The sequence below is a fragment of the Ochotona curzoniae genome, unplaced genomic scaffold (assembly GCF_017591425.1).
Source record: "Ochotona curzoniae isolate NIBS_2020 unplaced genomic scaffold, NIBS_Ocur_1.0 contig_3819, whole genome shotgun sequence".
Classification (NCBI taxonomy): domain Eukaryota; kingdom Metazoa; phylum Chordata; class Mammalia; order Lagomorpha; family Ochotonidae; genus Ochotona; species Ochotona curzoniae.
In genome coordinates, this window is record NW_024466004.1 from 33,669,942 (window position 1) to 33,689,419 (window position 19,478).

The 19,478-nt window shown below is 37.6% G+C and overlaps 1 protein-coding gene across 2 annotated transcripts in view; it reads left to right on the plus strand.

The window, feature by feature from the left end:
* BCKDHB (branched chain keto acid dehydrogenase E1 subunit beta) overlaps positions 1 to 19,478 on the plus strand; it is a 219,629-nt gene that overhangs the window by 41,736 nt on the left and 158,415 nt on the right. For both annotated transcript variants that reach the window (XM_040983676.1, XM_040983677.1), the window contains exons 4-6: positions 12,565 to 12,698; positions 13,237 to 13,392; positions 17,064 to 17,172. In XM_040983676.1, the coding sequence (XP_040839610.1) occupies positions 12,565 to 12,698; positions 13,237 to 13,392; positions 17,064 to 17,172 (399 nt within the window). The remainder of the gene's footprint in view (positions 1 to 12,564; positions 12,699 to 13,236; positions 13,393 to 17,063; positions 17,173 to 19,478) is intronic.

Sequence of the window (19,478 nt, forward strand, 5' to 3'; positions counted from 1 at the left end):
GGATCTCTGAGCCTTGCTTGGGAGACACTGACCGAGTTCTGGGTTCCGGCTTCACCATTACCCAGCCTCAACTGTTGGCAGCAACTGTGGGATGAACCAGAGAATAGGAGGTGTTCTATCTTGCTCTTTCAAATAAATACATTATAAGATGTAACTAAGCACTGAAGTATAGTGTGTAAAGTCATTGAATGCAGTGCCTATGGATGGCCGTTTTAGCTTCTGCTCCGCTTCCATTCCAGCACCCAGATGTGTGCTTGGAAGAGAACTGCCCAGGTCTGCCGTCCCCTGCACCTATGTTGGAGAACCAGAAAAAGCTCCTTGCTCCTGGTTTTGACATGGCCCAGCTCTGGCTATTTTGGCCATTTGGAAAGTGAACTACGGGCCCGGCGCGGTGGCGCAGTGGTTAAAGGTCCTCGCCTTGCACGCCCGGGATCCCATATGGGCGCCGGTTCTAATCCCGGCAGCCCCGCTTCCCTTACAGTTCCCTTCTTGTGGCCCAGGAAAGCAGTCGAGGATGGCCCAAAGCTTTGGGACCCTGCACCCGCGTGGGAGACCCGGAAGAGGCTCCTGGCTTCGGATCGGCATAGTATTGGCCGTTGGGCTCACTTGGGGAGTGAATCATCGGATGGAAGATCTTCCTCTCTGTCTCTCCTCTCTGTATATCCGCCTTTCCAATGAAAACATAATAAAAATAAATCTTTAAAAAAAAAAAAGAAAGTGAACTAGTGGTTGGAAAATTTTTTTCTCTTCCTTTCTCTCTCTATAATTCTGCCTTTAAAATAAGTAAATAAGCCTTTAAAAGCAAACGTTAAAAATGGATTTGTTTTTGTCATTTTATTAAGAAGTAAAACTTTTAAATCAATTTTAGGTTTAACCTGAAGAACATAGCAAGCAGGAAATATTGACCATAATTGAACTTTTTTGAATAACCACCATTACTTAAGATCTTTTGTGAAACTGCAATATTAATACAGTCAGTTGGAGATTTCATTTAAAGTTTCCTGGATATCTGCTTGTTTCCCTTCCCTTCAATCCTTTTCTTCCCCCTCTTTTCCCCCCAGAAGTGTTCATTGTATAAACTTAATTTGACAGCTTACTACTAATAATGTCTGTTTTATCCACAAGCTTGGAGGCTTTATACTACTTTTGAAGATAGAGTAACAGTTTCAGTATTTGTGCACAGTAACACTGCTCTCTTGATATGCAATTAATTATTGAATCAAAGCTTGAGGCAGCCCTTTTTAAAAAAATAATTTAAATGTACCCTCAACTGACAGTTTTGGCATTTATCACTGTTCTTTTTTTCAAAGATGCTTTTATTTTATCTCATTCTTGGCAACTGGATCATGTGCTATGAAAGCTTAAATTAGCTTACATATTTACTTTAGCTTTTTCAGAAAAGTATTTGAGGGAATTTTAGGATATTTTTCCGTTCAGATGAACAATTTAAAGCTAATTTGTATTTGTGGTTATTGTGCCAGATAATTAAGGTCCAATTTGACATATTTTAGCATTTATAACTTGAGTAGTTTGCAAGAACCAAATTAGGAAACACATTTCTCCAGGAGAGGGGAGCAAGTGTTAATTAGGGTGCTAAGGTTGCCAGTTACTGGCATTGGACTTTGGGTAAATACTTTAGATATGATTTCCTTATTTGAAGAATGTGGAGCTAGTTAAAAGGTCTTCAAAAGTGCTGCAGTTTCGTGGTTGTGTAATTAGCTTTTGTGCTTGCTATCTTTCTATGCCCAAACATACTTTTTACAGATCGTTAAGTTATCTCACCGATTCTGCATTGATCTTTTCCTTTTTATTTACTTAAAGAACACCTTTTTTACTCCCTGTAGTTATAACCTTCAATTATTTTTCTCCTCAACAAATATAATATCCCTATTTTCTATTTGATTTGAAAATTCATCTAGATAGTTTATTATATGAAATGTCCCCCTCACATCCCAATCTTGCAGAGCTTTTTTTTTTTTCTTAACTCTTTTTTTAAGTGCTTTCTTTGTGATTGTTCTTGGGAAGGGAGTGATTTATAGTACCTCATTTTTCATTTGGTAATTGACTTTAAAATTTTGTTTCTTTCATTTTATTTGAAAACCAGAAAGAGAGAGAAAGAGAATTAATTTCCAAATGCCTATGACTGCCAAGCCCAAGTTGGGAATTTGGAATTGTATCCACAGGTCCTGCACAGGTGACAGGGACCCAGGTACTTGAGCTATCATCTATTGCCTCTCAGAGTTGGGCTTTGTAGGAGGTTGGATTAATGGAGGTGGAATTTAATCCAGGTACTCCATTATGCAAGTGGACATCCTGGTGGCATTTTAGCCAATGTACCAAATGCCCATCCAAGATATTCATTTTTCTGAGTTTTTTCTTTGTATTGTGTGTATGTCTTATAATTTTTAAAGATTTATTTATTTATTTGAAAGAGTTAGAAAGAGGTGGGGGGGAAAGACAGGAAGAGAGGTCTTCCATCTACCGTTTTACTTCTCAAAAGGTATCCCAGGTGCATGAGCAGGGAGCCGCATCAGAAGTGGATCAGTTGAACTAAAAATGGTGCCCATATGGGCTACTGGCATCACAGCTGCTGCCCTTGCTGACTATGCTATTGTGTTGATCCTTACAATTTATTATTTATTTATAATAAATTTCTTTTATTTTTTATGATGTTTACATAGTTGAGAGGATTGCATGCTCATGTGGGCCACTGATTAGGTTATAAAGGTTATAACTGATTTTTTTCTTTTTTGGTTAGTGCATTTCCTTTATTTTAATATACAGCAATTACTTTTTTTCTTTTTATAGTTTTTTAAATTTCATTTTATGACCCAGGTTCGTAGGCTCTGGGATCCCCCAACCCCTCCAAAAAGCCTTCCCCCCATGTTGGATTCCTCCACATTGTATAACTGATGTTTAAAACAGCTTTTCTCCAGTTTACTTTTTTAGTTTTTAATTTTTCCAGTTTATCCTCAATACTTGAACAGTAGAATCAGTTATTTAATTGGTATTTTTATTCTCCCTGTGATATTTTTTCTCTAACTGGTGCTCATTAATCCTGTGTGTCAATAAATATATTCAGTGAGTTTTCAATGAGTTTTAAAATTTGGGGTTTATTATCAGTGACCTTCTGTAAAAAACAGCATAAGAATCTTCAGTTTCATTTGGATAATCTGCCACATAGCTGTATCCTGCTATATGGTGAAATTGGTGCAGCTGCTTTTGTACTCATGCTATGTGAAGTCCAACATACTTCCTAATATCTGAAGTCATTAACGCTTTTACTGGGAGTGTAATAAGAAACTATGTTTGGAGCAGTCCTGCATGTCACACCTCAAACATCCTTTGTTGTAGAGAAGACATATTCAAGTTGCAGACAGATGAATTTACAAATTTAGTTTTTTATTAAAGCAACATGCAACAGTATATTAGCAGCAAGTGCATTAATTTGTTTTCCATTGCTATAGTAAAATATGTGAGGTTAGGTGCTAAATAAGGAAAAGAGAGGTTTATTTTGTTTTCAAAAATTTCTTAAAGATCTGTTTTTTGTTGTTGCTGTTCTTTTTTTTTTTTTTTTTTTTTGAAAGAGAGAGAAGCAAAGTCGGAGCTGTACTGATGCAAAGCCTGGAGCCAAGAGCTTTTTCCCTGGGTCTCCCATATGTGTGTAGGGACTTGGGAACTTAGGCCATCCTCTGCTTTCTTTTTCCCTGGGTCATAATCAGGGAGCTGCATTAGAATTGTAGCAGCCAGGACGTGAACTGGCACCCATATGGGATGCTAGTGATGCAGGCAGAGGCTCAGCCTTGATGTAGGCCCTCGCAGGTTCATTTTGTTCAAGTGGTATCTTGATTATGATGAGGGCTCCTAACTGCCTCAAAGCATGGTAGGTGGTGTCATCGGGGGAATGTCTAGCCAAAGAAATGACCCTGAGTGAGACAGTAGGTCAATCTAGCTCATGGGATTTCAAGAATCCTTTCCAAAGGCCGCATTACAGTGATCCAGTTATCTTGCAGTAGGCTCTGTCTCGTAAAGGCACCAGTGCTTCCCAGAGTTACCACATTAAGGACCAAGCATTCTTGGAGGACACCCTTAAATCATAACCATCTTAGTAGCTGTACCCTGTAGCTGATTCCAGCAGGAATTGAATAGACACACATTTAGTGTGGGTTTCAGTGTGGTTTTGTTGCCAACTTCATCTTTGAATGACTTCCTAAATTACTGTTGATGGTTTGTTTGGTGTGAATTCTGATTGTCTTCAACTGGTTAAGGAAGTTGAGTGCTTTTTGGTATGATTTTGAGTGCATTGAAGTGAGAAGATATTATTTTCATCAGTTTGATTAAAGTGAAAAAAAACCCCAGAAGATTAAATATAAAATTAGATCTGAAGCTGCATTTTAGTTTTAATTGATAACTAAAATGTTGTTTCTATTTTGTGCTGGTAATTTGAACTTAATTGGTTAAGTAGTTATTTTTGTATTTATTTTGATAATTTGTTTTGCCTTTCATCAGAATAGCTAATGCTGTTTAATTTTGTATGTGTTAAAATGATAGATTATAAAACCGATTGAAGTTGATACTAGTAATGTAAAAAAATATGTTTTAAAATGTTTCCATCTGTTTCCTTTGAGTAACCTTGTCTGTGGAATTAAATGATATTGTATTTTATTCGTGAGGACTGAACTTCAACCACATATTTCCTATATCAGTTGCTATGTGTTGTTTAAAGTTAAATGGTCCCTTTCTGTAGTGAATAAATTGTTTAAAGATCTGTATACCTGTAACATAGTCACAAAGTACTTGGCCCACTGAAAGTACATTTGTAACTTGATTTGTAAAATATTGTGATTTTGTCTGATTTTAGCTTTTCTGATTGTGACTGTTATCTCTGTTTCAAGATTTTTATTTTGGCCATTTATTTGTTGAACAAAGTTTTAAAAAATTGTATGCATAAAGAATTATCCTAGATAATAGAGACTATGGGAGATTCAGTTGTATGCTGTGGCAGATCTGATATAAATATTTTTTACTGTTGTATTTTGTTGCTACTTAAATGAAAAAAGTGTCCTGTGTGTTGCCTAATATGTATCTGAATTTCAACCAAATACTGATTTATCATGCTGTAATTTCTGCATGTCTGAATTCTTGGTGACATATGACCATTTTGTGATTGTTCTAGACATAAGTGTCTTTTTTAGCTCAACATTTTAGCACAGTCAAAACTTTCCATGTAATCAGCTTACAAGTTTTTGTTTAATTCTCGAATCCCTGGATCTGATTTGGGCTTTGGTGGAAGTGGCCATCATTCTGCACCCAGAATTGAAGGCTGATAGATTATGGAGGGATTTCTGTGTTTTATAAACACTCAATAAACACTAAGCACATGCATTTACTTCAGGTTGTTTTAATCCTAATTTTCTTGTTTCCTACTCTAATGCTTTAGATCTCTTGTTTAATAATATCCAGAATAATATAAGTAAAATGTATAGTTCTATAGATTTTTCTTACCAATGTTTCCTGGAGGTTACAATTTGAAGAATACTGTAAAATAATTGCAAATACAGATAACCTTCTAAATCTGTAAACCTTGGAACCTGGTATTTTCTCCAACCATAATACCAGAGCTGCTCTCAAGTGTAAACAAATTTGGACACAGGGAAACATCAGAAAGGATGCAAAACCTATGACAGGCTTGTCCAGCTCCATGGGATCTCTGCAATCAGCCTGAGCCTCTGAATTATCCTTAGTTGGGTTGAAATGATCAGGTCATTCTACTCTCAAATTGACTAATTAGTGCTTGGGGTGTGCCCAGCATGAGGAGGGTCAGCTGATGTCTGTTAACTTGCAGGTAATAAGCTGGGTGATGTTCACGAATAAGTAATCTTGACTATGTATCTAGTGTCCACATGAGGCAGGCATAGTGTGACCACTATGTTGATGACAAAGACTACTTCCTCTCCTTGTTTTTTCATTTTCTAGTGCTGGATCATTAGCAGCCCAATTTAGGATGCTAATGTATTATAGGCTAGACAAAGAATAAGGGGAATTATTTATTTTCCACTTCTTATAGTAAAGTAAGTGTAAGATTTGATTTACTCTGAGCAGTCCTGTTTGTGACATTGCAAATCAAGCCTATTGGATCAACTAACATCTGTTAATTATTTTTAATAGCTCCTGGTACCCCAGAAGTTTTCTGATATGGAAGATGGGTTATGTGGTTATCTTACCTAATAATCTTTTATCTGTGTTCATATTTATTCTTTTAAAGAGTTAAAAAATCTTTTTAGTTTTATAAGTTTTTAAACAGATTCAATAGAGTTCATAGATATAATTCTTAAAATATAATGATATGCCTCTCTCCTACTTCCCACCTGTACTTTTTCTACCCTCTCCTACTTTCACTTCTACTCTCCTTATTTCCTTCCTCCTTCCTTCCTTCCTTCCTTCCTTCCCATGTGGGTGCAGTGTCCCAAGGATTTTGATCATCTTCCACTGTTTTCACAGGCTGCCAGTAAGGAGCTGGATGCGAACTGGAACAGCTAGGACACAAATCAGCACCTATATTGGATACTGGTCCTTGAAGGTGAAAAATTAGTCAGTTGAGCCATCACATTGGCCCCAGTATTCCTACTCATTGATTTGATAATGATATAAAACAAATGGCCAAGACAGTATTTTTTTAACGTGTTTTTGTCTTGTTTCTGCAATGAATAGATTATTCCATTTTCCATTTTTTATTTTTAGGAGGCAGATTAGATTTCTAATTACCATTATGCTTTGGTTCTAGTGAACCTTGAAGAAAATGCTTATTATCTTTATCAAAGTTTTCTAATTCCAATGAACTCAATCTCGTTAAATCCTAAGTCTCTAACCTGAGCATTGCTAAAGAATATGACATCATAGCAGATGGTCTCACTCTGATTTTCAGCATCTTTACCTGACATCATGCTACATGTGCTGCTCCATTTGGTCTTCCATTTTTCTAGATAATCATGCAGAATACATGCATAAGAGGAATCATGTGGGGAATTAAGAGGCAAGGAGGGAGGCTGGGCCAAACTCAGGCTTTTACAACAAATTTCTTAATGGAAGTGACTTCCTTGGGAGGTGAGCTTGCCCTGGTAACTAAGTACCTCCCTCCAAGCTCACATGTTAAATGCTATAATTGGATTTAGGATCCGCTCTTCCAGTATGTTAACTTATGACTTTGTAATCATATTCAAATATAAGAAGGTTACCTATCCTAACCTCTTTTTCCTATTACCTCAAAGACATGATTCAATCCTTATTTCTTCACATTTAATTGGTTTTCTGAAAGTATTCAACTTTCCCTTTTTGTTGTTTATTTGCATTTGCTTGCAAATACATTCAGTCCTGCACAGCTGCAAATTCAAGCAACAGCAGATTGAAAATATTTGGAATAAATGTTCAGCACAGACTGAACTTTTCCTTGTCTTTCTACCTAGATAAGACAGTATAACAATCATAGAGCATTTGTTCTGTAATATGTATTATAAATAATTAGACATGATTTAATTTATACTGGAAAATGTGTGAAAATCATATACAAAACTACCTTATTTTATTTTCAATTTTTACTTATTTGAAAGGTTGAGAGACTGTGAGAGAGAAAAAAGAGAGAGACATATTTTTTTCATCTGCTGATTTACTCCCCAACTGTGTTTAACAGCTGGGACTGGACCAGTCCAAAGCCAAGAGCCAAGCAGGGAATGTAAGTATTTTGTGTGGGTAGCAGGGACCTAGGTACTAGAGCCATCATCTGCTGATACCAGGGTTCACATAGCAGGAAGTTGAAACTGAGAGTGGAGCCAGAACTTTAAATCAGGCCCTGTAATATGGATGTGGACATCCAACATAGTATCTTAACTACCCACCTTACTCCACTTATTATAAGAGACTTGAGCATCATTGGATTTTGATATGGGATGAAGTGGTACAACCTTGAAGCAGTCCCATGTGGATACTGAGGGATGATATCTGTTTGCTCTTATTTTCTTTATATCTTTTTGAAGAAGATTTAGTTGATTTGCCTGAAAGGTAAAGTTACAAAGAGAGGGAGAGACAGAAACCAATAGATGCGGCAAGGGGACGAGGGAGGGAGGGGGAGAGAGAGATACAGTGAGCGAGAGCAAGTGATCAAGCTTCCACCCCTATCCTCTGGTTCACTCTCCAAATGGCTTCAACAGCTGAGGCTGGACCAGAAGGCTGGAACACCATCCAGTTCTTCCGTGTGAGTGTGAGTGTGCAAGGAACTGGGCTGTCATCCACAGCTTGGTCAGGTGCATTATCAGAGAGCTGGATCAAAAGTGGAGTACCTAGAACTCAAATGGTTATTCATATCCCATCTCGAGTCACTAAATGTCATCTTTATGTGAAAGTCTTCCATCTCCTGTTTACAACATTCTTTCTGAATGTCTGAAGTATCTCAAAGTAAATATCTCCCAAACTGAACTGCTGATCTTTTGTTCCAACCAGATCTTTCATAGTTTTTTCTTTAACGGCAATTCTTTCATGTTGCTGAAGCCTAAAGCCTTTGAATCATCCTTGGCATTTCTCTGACTCATAGTGCTCATCCATCTCATCAGTGACTCCTTTCGGCTCTATCTTTAGAATACATCCCGAAACTCACACCTCTACACATTCTTTGCTGCTAGGCATCATCGTCTTATTGAAATTATTGCAATATCCTGTAATCAATCTTGCTATGTCTACCTTTGCTATTTCTAGGATAGTCACAACACCAACCAGAGGAGTTCTGTTAAAATATAACTCAGAGAGTAGCATAACTTTGCCCAAGGACTTCCTGTTTCTCTCCCTCACTCAACAGTTTTCTGACTCATACTAGAAGAGCTGTTTATCATGGCTTTTAAAGCACTTCTTCAACTGGGCTGCCTTCCCATCTCATTTTGTTTAACTCTGACTTTATTTTTAACCCCTGTTTCTCTATTCTGGGCACTTGGGACTTCTAGTCTTTTACCTAATGTACTAAGCATATTCTTGTCCTAGGATCTTTTACTAATTTCTCTCTATGGTCAGAGCACGTTGTCTCTTGGATATATATGCATGGTGAACTTCTTGGATATATATGCATGGTGAATTTCTTTCTACTGCTTGTTTAAATGTTGCATTTCAGTGAAACCATCCTGGTCTCCTATTAAAAACTGCAGTAGGTGCAAGCCCCTCTTCAATCATCTAAGGCCTGCTGAATTAGTTTTCATAGCACTTGTCATCATCTAATACTATATATTTTATTCATTTGCTCTTTCTTGACTGTTTCCCTTGACGTAACTGTAAGCCTGATTTGGACATGAGCTTTGTGTGTGTGTGTGTGTGTGTGTACCAGACAATACATGGAAGGTAATTAATCACTCAAGCCACTGTGTGTTATGTCTTTGGTTGTGCATCAACAGGAAGCTGGAATCAGGAGGTGAGTACAGACTTGGACACAGACACTCTAATATGGATCACCAGTATCCCAAGCAACATCTTTCCCACTTGGCTTTATGCTTGCCCCCATGAACTTTACATCGTGTTGATTGCATTATAAGATGGAAGAATGAATTGCTACAGAGCATCTTAATTTTGCTCCAATTTTCTGGGAGAAAATAAAGGCAGATTTGTAACACTGAATTCTTGTTGAAGTACTTTCTTGTAGACCTTGGAAACTTATTGGAGAGTGTAAACTGCTTCCCCTTAATCAAACATATTTTTTGGAATAATTATCTCTGAGAAACCCATCTTTCTAATTGTGTATCAACAGAAAGGTTATACTTTCTCCCTGAGATGAAAAAAAAATGTATTAATTGTAGGTGGCTGTTGTAGCATGGCAGACTAAATCATCACTTTATCCTGTCAGAATGCTGGTTAAGCTGGTAGCTGCTGTACTCCTGGTTCAGCTTCTCATTATTCATCCTGGGGGATAGTGGATAAGGTTTCATATTTTTGGATCCCTTCCAGCCACATGGAAAACTTGTGTTTGGTTCCTGACTCCTGGATTTAGTCTCACAAGCCTCTGGCTGTTGTGGGCATTTGGAAGGGAACCAACAGATAGAATCTCTTCTCTCTTGCAGTGCCTTTTACCTAAAGGCAAATACATAAATACACATTTCAAAAGAAGTGTCTACATCTTGTGAACTTGGGACACCAGTAAATAAAGAATACTCTCTCTCTCTCTCTCTCTCTATATATATATATATATACACACATATATATGTATATACACACATATCAGTATTCTATACACACACATTTTTGGTTCAGGTAGGCCAGGAATTCCAGAGATGTGGACTCCACAAGAGGCAGCTGTAAATTAAATTCATTTTCCCCACTGAATTGCTCTTATTTCAGTGGAATTATGGGGTTTCAAAAACTATCAGGCTACTTTTTGTCAAATAGGGGATTGATGAAGAATAAAGTCACCATTTCAGAATATGATCCTAGAACAGGATGAACATGAATAATGCTTTAAATTTTTGCATCTGCTTTTATAGTTACAAACTGCAGGATATGTCTAATCAGCATTTCTCAACACCTGCCTTATTTGTAGCTCAGATTCAGAGGGAATGACTGTTGAAACTGAATTCTACATGCAAAGAATAATTGGTCTCCTTGGAAATGAATAATGAATAGCAGATCTGTCTGCGAACAGTTGATTAACTGTCCAGACTGTGGCCATTGTTTGTGTCTACTTAGTTACTTGAAAACAAAATTTCTTATAAAAAGCCAAAATTAGCTGACAGGTGTTGAAATGTCAAGTGAGAATCAAGTCCTACATTAACATAGAAATATCTTTCAGGTTGAATGGAAAGCCTAACACATCTAACATCTTTTTTTTTTTTTTAATAAGCTTCTCATATGTTTAAAACAACTTTATTTGAGAGGCTGAGATATAGACAGTAAAACTACCCCCTTATCCGCTTGTTCCCTCTCAAAATGACTTCATCAGCTGGGGCTGTATCAGCTCAGAGCCAGGAGCGAAGAGCTCAATCTGAATCTCCTGCGTGGATGACAGGGATCCTACCACTTGAGCCATCACTATTGTCTTCCAGGTTCTGCGTTAGGAGGAAGCTGGTTTCAGGAACCTAGACATGGGCCCAGTCACAGTGAGATAGACTATTCAACTGCTAGGCCAAATGCTTACCCTGGCTTCTCTATTCCAAAGAGTCTCAAATTCATATTCCATCACTGATGTGGGCACAGCAAAAATCACCACTTAGCTCTGAGCTCTCAGAAGTTATGTTTTGCTGTGCAGTTAGAAGATCCTAAAGGCAGAGGAGTCAACCAAGAATTTGAGCAGTTTTGAGACATATTTTTGGGGTGTCCCCATGGGATACTTTTAGGCATTTGGTTCTCTGATTTACAGCCACAAGCAGCCACAGACTGTATATACCCTGATATCTCAGCCTGGTAAGACAGTCCTCTGAATTCTGGCTGTGTTGATGCACAGACTAGAGAGAACATTGGGACAAGAATCTTGGAACAAGCATGTGTCATGCTCTGTCCCTGTGCTTACCTTCTTTCGAGGTTAAAATCCTTCTCAGTTTATGCTGGATTTTAGTCCTTTAAGTAATTCTTTATTATGTCTACCAACGTTTGTAATGATTAAGTGTGTGAGGGTTCATTTGAAAGAGACTATTCTGCCTTTACACTCAGAACCTCAGTAAATTGTGATATATAATTTTTTCATTTTATTCAGCTCAGTGCTTCCTAATTGCTATTATAATTTCTTCTTTGAGCCAGGGGATATTGAGATACAAATTTTAAAAAACTTTTCCAGCATTAATCTTTTTTGTTACTGACTTCTAGCCTAATTTTATTGTGATCTGAGGCTATATTCTGCATGAGTTTCCTCTTAGTTTGTTGACTTGCATTTGTAAACAATATATGGTCAATTAATGTCCATGTTCTGTTTTCCTGGAAAGGATTTGCATCATCAACCACAGTATCCTATGTGGGTCAGTACAGCCATGTGTTGGGTTTGTTCATCTGTGGGTTTTTTTCTTAACCTTCCTCTTGTTTCGCTTACTTTCCCTGTCAGTTAATAAGGCTGGCAGGTTAAAAAAAAAAAACTCTCACCAACATTATGAATTTTTCTAATTATCCTTTCCATTATGCTAATTCTCTTACTTGGAGCGCATTGTTGTATATGGTTACCTTTAAAATGAAGTGAACTGAACCCTTGAGCAGCATGAACCTCCCCTTTTATCTCTGGTAATCCTTTGAAGCTGTCTCTGTCTGCTGTCAACACAGAGACATCACCTTTGTTTAGATATTTTTTCTGTCTTGCTTTTACTAAGGAATTTTTCCTTATAGTTTATATTTTAAGTAGTTGGGGTTGACTTTTTTTTTATTCTAATGTGACATTTCAGCTATTGAATCTAATTACTGATTGATTTAACATCAATCATTATATTATTTATTACCTATTTCTATCACCTGTTCTGTACTTCTCAGTCCTACCATTATTGCTTTAATGAATTTTCAGGTACATTGTACATTATATTATTCTTGCTTGGCATTTATGATTACATTATTTCCTTTCATTAGGCAAAGACAGAGTTTTTAATACCCCTCTCTGTGAGCAAGGAATTGTTGGATTTGGAATTGGCATCGCCGTCACTGGTGCTACAGCCATTGCAGAAATTCAATTTGCAGATTATATTTTCCCTGCTTTTGATCAGGTAAGTGCTGCATCTTAAAATTATTATTCTTTACTTTTTGAAAACCTACTTGTTAGAGAGGCAGAAGAGAGAGTCCCCATCCACTGGTGCACCCCCCAAATGCTTGAATGAGGCAGGTTGGACTGAGCTGAAGCCACAGCCTGATTCCAGGCCAGGCCTCCCACATCAATGGCAGGAAGCCAGTCCCTTGGGCCATCAATATTGCCTTCCAGGTTCTATGCTGGCACAGTATTGGAGTCAGGAGCCAGAGTTGAATCAAGAACCCAGGTGCTTCTGTATGGACACAAAAATATACACTGCGTCATAACTGCTGGGCTGAATGCCCTCCCTTGAGTGCTTTGTGCTTAATGTCTATGTTGTGTCCAGGAATGTTGGCTCCACCTTCACCCACAACTTTGTAGCGTTGTGTAAGTATATTGGCTCAGTGTGAGGCAGTTAGCATTTTGTTACATTTAAAGCTCTAATTAGGAGGTTTAAGAAAAAAGGATGGAAAGGAAGAACTCATTTTGACACGTCCCTTTCTCTTTCTTTCCTCCAGATTGTTAATGAAGCCGCCAAGTATCGTTATCGTTCTGGGGATCTTTTTAACTGTGGAAGCCTCACTATCCGAGCCCCTTGGGGCTGTGTTGGCCATGGGGCTCTCTATCATTCTCAGAGTCCTGAAGCTTTCTTTGCCCATTGCCCAGGAATAAAGGTACCCTCATTTATGTACCGTATCTGACCTCCATGTGATGTTAGCATTTTGGCTGATTGTATTAATGTGATAATTTTTAGGGAAACAAGATTTTTGAAATTTATGTGGACTTAGTTGTATTTAACAAAAAAAGCATTAGCATTTCTTTTCTTTTTTTTTTTTAAAGATTTATTTATTTCATTGGAAAGTCAGATATACAGAGAGGAGGAGAGACAGAGAAGAAGATCTTATGTCTGATGACTCACTCCCCAAGTGAGCGCAATGGCCCATGCTATGCCGATCCGAAGCCAGGATCCAGGAACTTCTTCTGGGTATCTCACACTGGTGCAGGGTCCCAAAGCTTTGGCCCGTCCTTGACTGCTTTCCCAGGCCACATGCAGGGAGCTGGAAGGGAAGTGGAGCTGCCGGGATTAGAACCAGTGCCCACATGGGATCCAGGTGCTCACATGGGATCCCGGCGCATTCAAGGCGAGGACTTTAGCTGCTAGGCCACACTGCCGGGCCCATTAGCATTTCTGTAAGTTAACTATTCAATGCTGCAATGTATAGAATGCTATTTTTTTAGGAGTTATTTGAAAAATAGAGAGGCAGAGGGAGGGAGGAGAGAGAGAAAGAGAGAGAGAGAGAGAGAATGACTGAGAGACAGAGAGAATATTTTGTCCACTGATTCAATACCCAAATAACCAGAGCAGCTAAGTCTGTATCAGGCAGAAGCCAGGTGTCAGGGATTGTATCTTGCTCTGCTCATGGTTGCAGTGGCCCAAGTACTCAAGTCATCATGGGTAGATTAGCAGACAGCTGGGGAGGAAGCCGGGTATCTGGGACTGAAACCAGTACTCTAATACAGGATGGATACAAGCAGAAATTTAAGATGTTTTGCCAAAACACGCATCCCTACGGTACTAGTCTTGAGACTTGATGCTAGCTTTAACTTTGTAGATGTCAAAAAATTAGACTGCATAAAGAGTCGGTTTATTGTATTTTTCAATACTGTGTTTTTTCTAATGGATTTTTCCCTCATTTACCTGATTCTATAGTTATTTTAGTAAGTCTGGTTTAAACCGATTTGTCTCTAAGTCACAGGGAGTGTTAGTTTATCTCTTTCTTTTTATCCAGTTGATTCGCTTGTTTCAAGTGCGGAGAGAAAGGGAGAGAAAGAAAATTATCTGTCATCTGGTGATTTGGTTTGCAAATGTTCACTCCATTCTGGACTGGGCCAGACTGTTGCTAGAAACCAAGGATGCAATCTGGGTCTCCCCAGTGGGCGGAAGGGACCAAACCACTGGAGCCATTATTAGCAGTCAGCTAGAACTGGGGTGAGGACTAGACTGCAGTCCAAACACTCTGATGTAGGATGCTCATATCCCAGGCTTGACTACTACAGATTCCCCGAATGAAGACTCTTAATCAAATGTGCTTACTATTTTTTTTTCATTCGAGAATAATGTGATTCATGCTCAATCAATTTTGAAGCCTTCCACAATAGCTAGGTCTTTTGACAATAAGTCTTTGGAGCATTTTATTATTTAATTTCTTTTATGTTGTCATTTTCTCTATTCCAATATTTACTGAAGAGTTTGCCAAAGAATCATCATAGGGACTCAGCTATGCTAGTCCAGAGACGTCTATTTGTTTTTTCGCAATGTGAAATGACTGTGAACATGTGTCTGTTTTTTTCTTATTTAACTTTTCCACCAGATGAGTCATGAGTTTTCTGATTTAGTAAGGTTGCATATGCTTCTAATGTAAGCTGAAAGTGATAGGTTGGGAGAAAAGCCACTTTTGAGACAATTATTATTTCTATGTTTGAACTGAACATATGTTCACTTCACATTGTTATTTTGTGTTTTTATGAACAAATGTTTTCTCTCAATCCTTAAAGCTTATCCTCAAACCTTCTTTTTTTCCTGTCCTCCTTCCCCCTATTCCATCCCAAATCAAAATACACAGGAAGCACAAAAGAATAAAAATAAGTATATGAAGCAAGCAGATAAAATAAAATGTAGGAACTTAAGATGAAGACATTGTATGGCATGATTATTAATTTATATAGAAATCTGTTCAAAGAAAATAGAGTAGTGAGACCTATGCTGCTTTTTAATTTTTCAATTAAAAAATTATTCAATAGGAATAACTTTGAGGAAAATATAATTTGTTTCAAAATTTCATTCCTTTATTCACTCCCCAAATGGCTACAAATGCTGGAGCTGAGCCAGTCTGAAGCCAGGAGCCTCCTCTAGGTTTCCCTCATGGATGCAACGTCCCAATGGTTTGGGTCATTCTCCATTGTTTTCCCAAGCCACAAACGGGGAGCCCATTGAGAAGTAGAGCAGCTGGGACATAAACTGGCGCCTGTATGGGATGCTAGTGTTTGAAGGCGGAGGATTATCCCGAGTGTTGGGCCTTTCTGTTACATTTGGCATTAAAAGAAATAAAACTGGGCCCGGCGCCGTGGCGCAGTGGTTAAGATCCTCGCCTTGCATGCCTGGGATCCCATATGGACGCCGGTTCTATCCCGGCAGCCCCGCTTCCCTTCCAGCTCCCTGCCTGTGGCCTGGGAAAGCAGTCAAGGACGGGCCAAAGCTTTGGGACCTTGCACCCATGTGGGAGACCCAGAAGAGGCTCCTGGCTTCGGATTGGCATAGCATTGGCCGTTGGGCTCACTTGGGGAGTGAATCATCGGATGGAAGATCTTCCTCTCTGTCTCTCCTCTCTGTATATCCGCCTTTCCAATAAAAAAAAAGAAATAAAACTGTAAAATTATAATATTTATTTTAATAATAACTCTTCTTGTATAATATACTTGCCTAATAAAAAGTCCACAATCAGTAAATTTAGACATACATTTATGATTTGAGGGCAACATGATTAGACTTAAGAGGCTTGGGCTTTGGTGTCAGTGAGAGCTTTGAGAACCCCTAGTCTCACACATCTGTGATTGTGGATGAGCTACTTAATCTCTCTCTAGCCCTCAGTCTCTATTTCTAAAATGGATAACATAACAATCACTCCCTTATGGGGTGCCATCAACTGGAGGTGAATTAACCTGACTGGAGTACTTGGCCTACTTAACACCTGTGCTTGCTGTTGTCATTATTCTCTTCCTCATCACCACGGTCATTTCCTGTCGAGTGAGGTTGAGGAGCAGCCTCACTTTCCTTCTTGCTGTCTGTAATTGGACATTATAGGGACACTATTGTAAAAATCAGGGGACTACTTTTCCACTGCTGAAAAGCAGACCATGTGTTTTTCTTGAAAAAGAGCTTGGGAATTGAAATTGAATCAGAGAGTTGCATGCGTGCACTTTGAAAATAGTGGCAGAGATTTAGCAGAAGAGATTTAATTATGTACATATAAATATGGATATGGATGGATATTGACCATTGACTTGTTTGTTCTTTAAAGTGTGATCTTTTTAGATTACTTTCTTCTTTATGTTGCTTAAACTAAGCTCTTTAAGAGAAGAGCAATGACTTAATTAAAAGTGGTTTAACAAAGGAATATCTTTTTGATGACATTTAAATTTTATAATAAATATTACTTAGACTAAAATAAATGCCAAATTTCTATTTTTACATGTAATTGATAATTAAATGTTTGTCTTTCTTATAAATGAATTTACAAGGTACACTTTTACTAAATTTGTCTTTAAATAATATCTGTTTTTACAGGTGGTCATACCCAGAAGCCCTTTCCAGGCCAAGGGACTTCTTTTGTCATGCATAGAGGATAAAAATCCTTGCATATTTTTTGAACCTAAAATACTTTACAGGGCAGCAGGTAAAGGCTTTCTTAATTTTTTACTTATGTGTTGATGTTCTTTATTTTCCACATTGCAAAAGCCCATTTTTCCCTTGATTTCTTCCATGTTAGTTTGTGTGAATTCTATCTTTCTAGCTATTTTACATTTTGACAAAAGCAAAGAAGCAAGGTGAAATGGTAATAAGAGCAAAGGGTTTTTGCTTTCCTACATTAGAGTTGATTAGTAAACTGAATGAGCTCATTGTATTAAATAATAATACGTGACCATGAGGTATCTGTATCTGTATCTGTATCTGTATCTGTATCTGGAACCTTTGCTAGTGTGGGAAACAAAGGTAACCACCATTCTCTCATATCGGTTCTCGTGGGATGACTGTTGAAGGCCAAATCAGCCGCTTGGGCAGCTCTTATTTAGGCTGAGTTATAGTTCTATAAACATGGACCTGTGGCTTTTCTCTCAGCTAAAGTGGGATTTTTTTCTAAAAGATAAATTTTAATTATCAAAAAAATTGTTCTTTGTACAGTGTATTTATTTTGAATTCAAGAGGCAACTTTGGCAATCACTCTTTTTCCTTAAATAATTAAGTTTAAAACCACTTGCTTATAGTGATTTCATTTATGTACAATAAAATATTCAGATATTAACTATTCAGTTGGATGGACTTTTGACAACTGTAGACACCAATGTATGTGTTATGCAAAAGCAGGTAATAAAACATTTTAATTGTCCCCGGCAGTTTCTTTCCGTTTCTTTCTGCCAATTCTCTGTATCCCAAATTCAGCAACGTTCTGATTGCTGCTAGGATCAGTTGTATGTGTATTGGGGCTTCAAATAAATGGATTTACATAGTATATATATTCTTTTATGTTTACCTTTTTTGGCTTAATTTATTGTTGAGGTTTATTCATGTTATTGCATATTTCAGTAATTTATTATTTTTTGGGTTACTGAGTAAGCAGTCCATTATATGCATATTCATGGTCATTATTATTATGGTTATTTTAAATAAGATATTAAGTTATTGTGGTTAGATTCTGTGAATATTCATTGTTCACTGTTATTTCAGTGCTGAATAACAACTGTCCTTGTTAATATTCTTAGCATTTGCATGGTTACTAGTAGAGAAAAAGTTGTCTCCGTTTTGCCAAGCTAGTGTCTTGATCATAGCATTAGTAAATTACATTTTCTGGAGCCTATAAATGCTTCTTGGCTATGGAGAAAGGACCATCTGAATATTTGTGGCATGTAAAGTGTTGTTGAATACGGAGCATTCCAGTGTGTGAAAGTATCTCAGGTTTGTGGCCGAGGAAACTGGAGTTCTGTTTCTACTTACCCATCTCCTTCTTGAATAAATATCCATCACAGTTTTCATTTTTTTGGCCTATTTTATACAAGACTGAAAGAGATTTCTGTATAAGTTTTTGTGGACATGTGTTTTCATTTCACTTGAGTTATAAACATCTAGGAATGATATTGGCGTACTGTCAGGTGGATGGGGATTTCATTTGACAAGAATCTGCTGAAGAGTTTGTCGAAATGGGTGTGTTATTTTACACCTCCACTGGAAATTTATCACAGTTCCAGTTGCTTTTAATTTTAAAACCATTTAAAATTGCCTAGATTTTTAAAAGCAATTCCATTATAATATACATCTCATTATGAAATAAAAAATAATTACTGTAAGAATTTAAAAATCTTGGTGATATGTACTGCATACCTTTTTACTGAAAATGATTTCTAATCCTTTGGATATACTATAGAAATTGTAGTTGTAATGCCTACCAGGTGTTATAACCAGTCAATGTAGTTATTTTTTTCAGTGTTTAATAAAAGGAGACTGAATAAGAGACATTTGGAAAAGTAATACAATGTTCACTCTGCTGGAGATTTTGAAGCAGGATTGGCCAGGGAAATATTTAGTAGTTTAGGATTCCAGCTGAGAAAATGAACTTGAGAGATTTGTTTTAGGCCTGACTCTGGGGAAGATTTGGAAAGACTTTCATGCAGGTCAGAATTCAGAGGTTTTTCAGAAGTTTCCCTTGTGATTGACTTTGTGCTGTTTAAGGACTCTAATTCTGAATCCTTTCTGGACTTCTGATGGCTCAGTAAGGGTTGGACTGGCACTGGTTATTCGCATCAAGGAAGCATCACACTAAAAGGAGTTGGACAAGAAAAAAGAGGCAACCATTAAAGCCTTTTTATTAGTGTTAATCCCTGAGGCTTAGCTACCACTTATCATTGTCAGGCCTGATCCATGGCCTACTGGAATTATAATCTATGGCAGCAAATTTTATGTGTCTTGGCTTGGTGGCCCTCTAGGTGA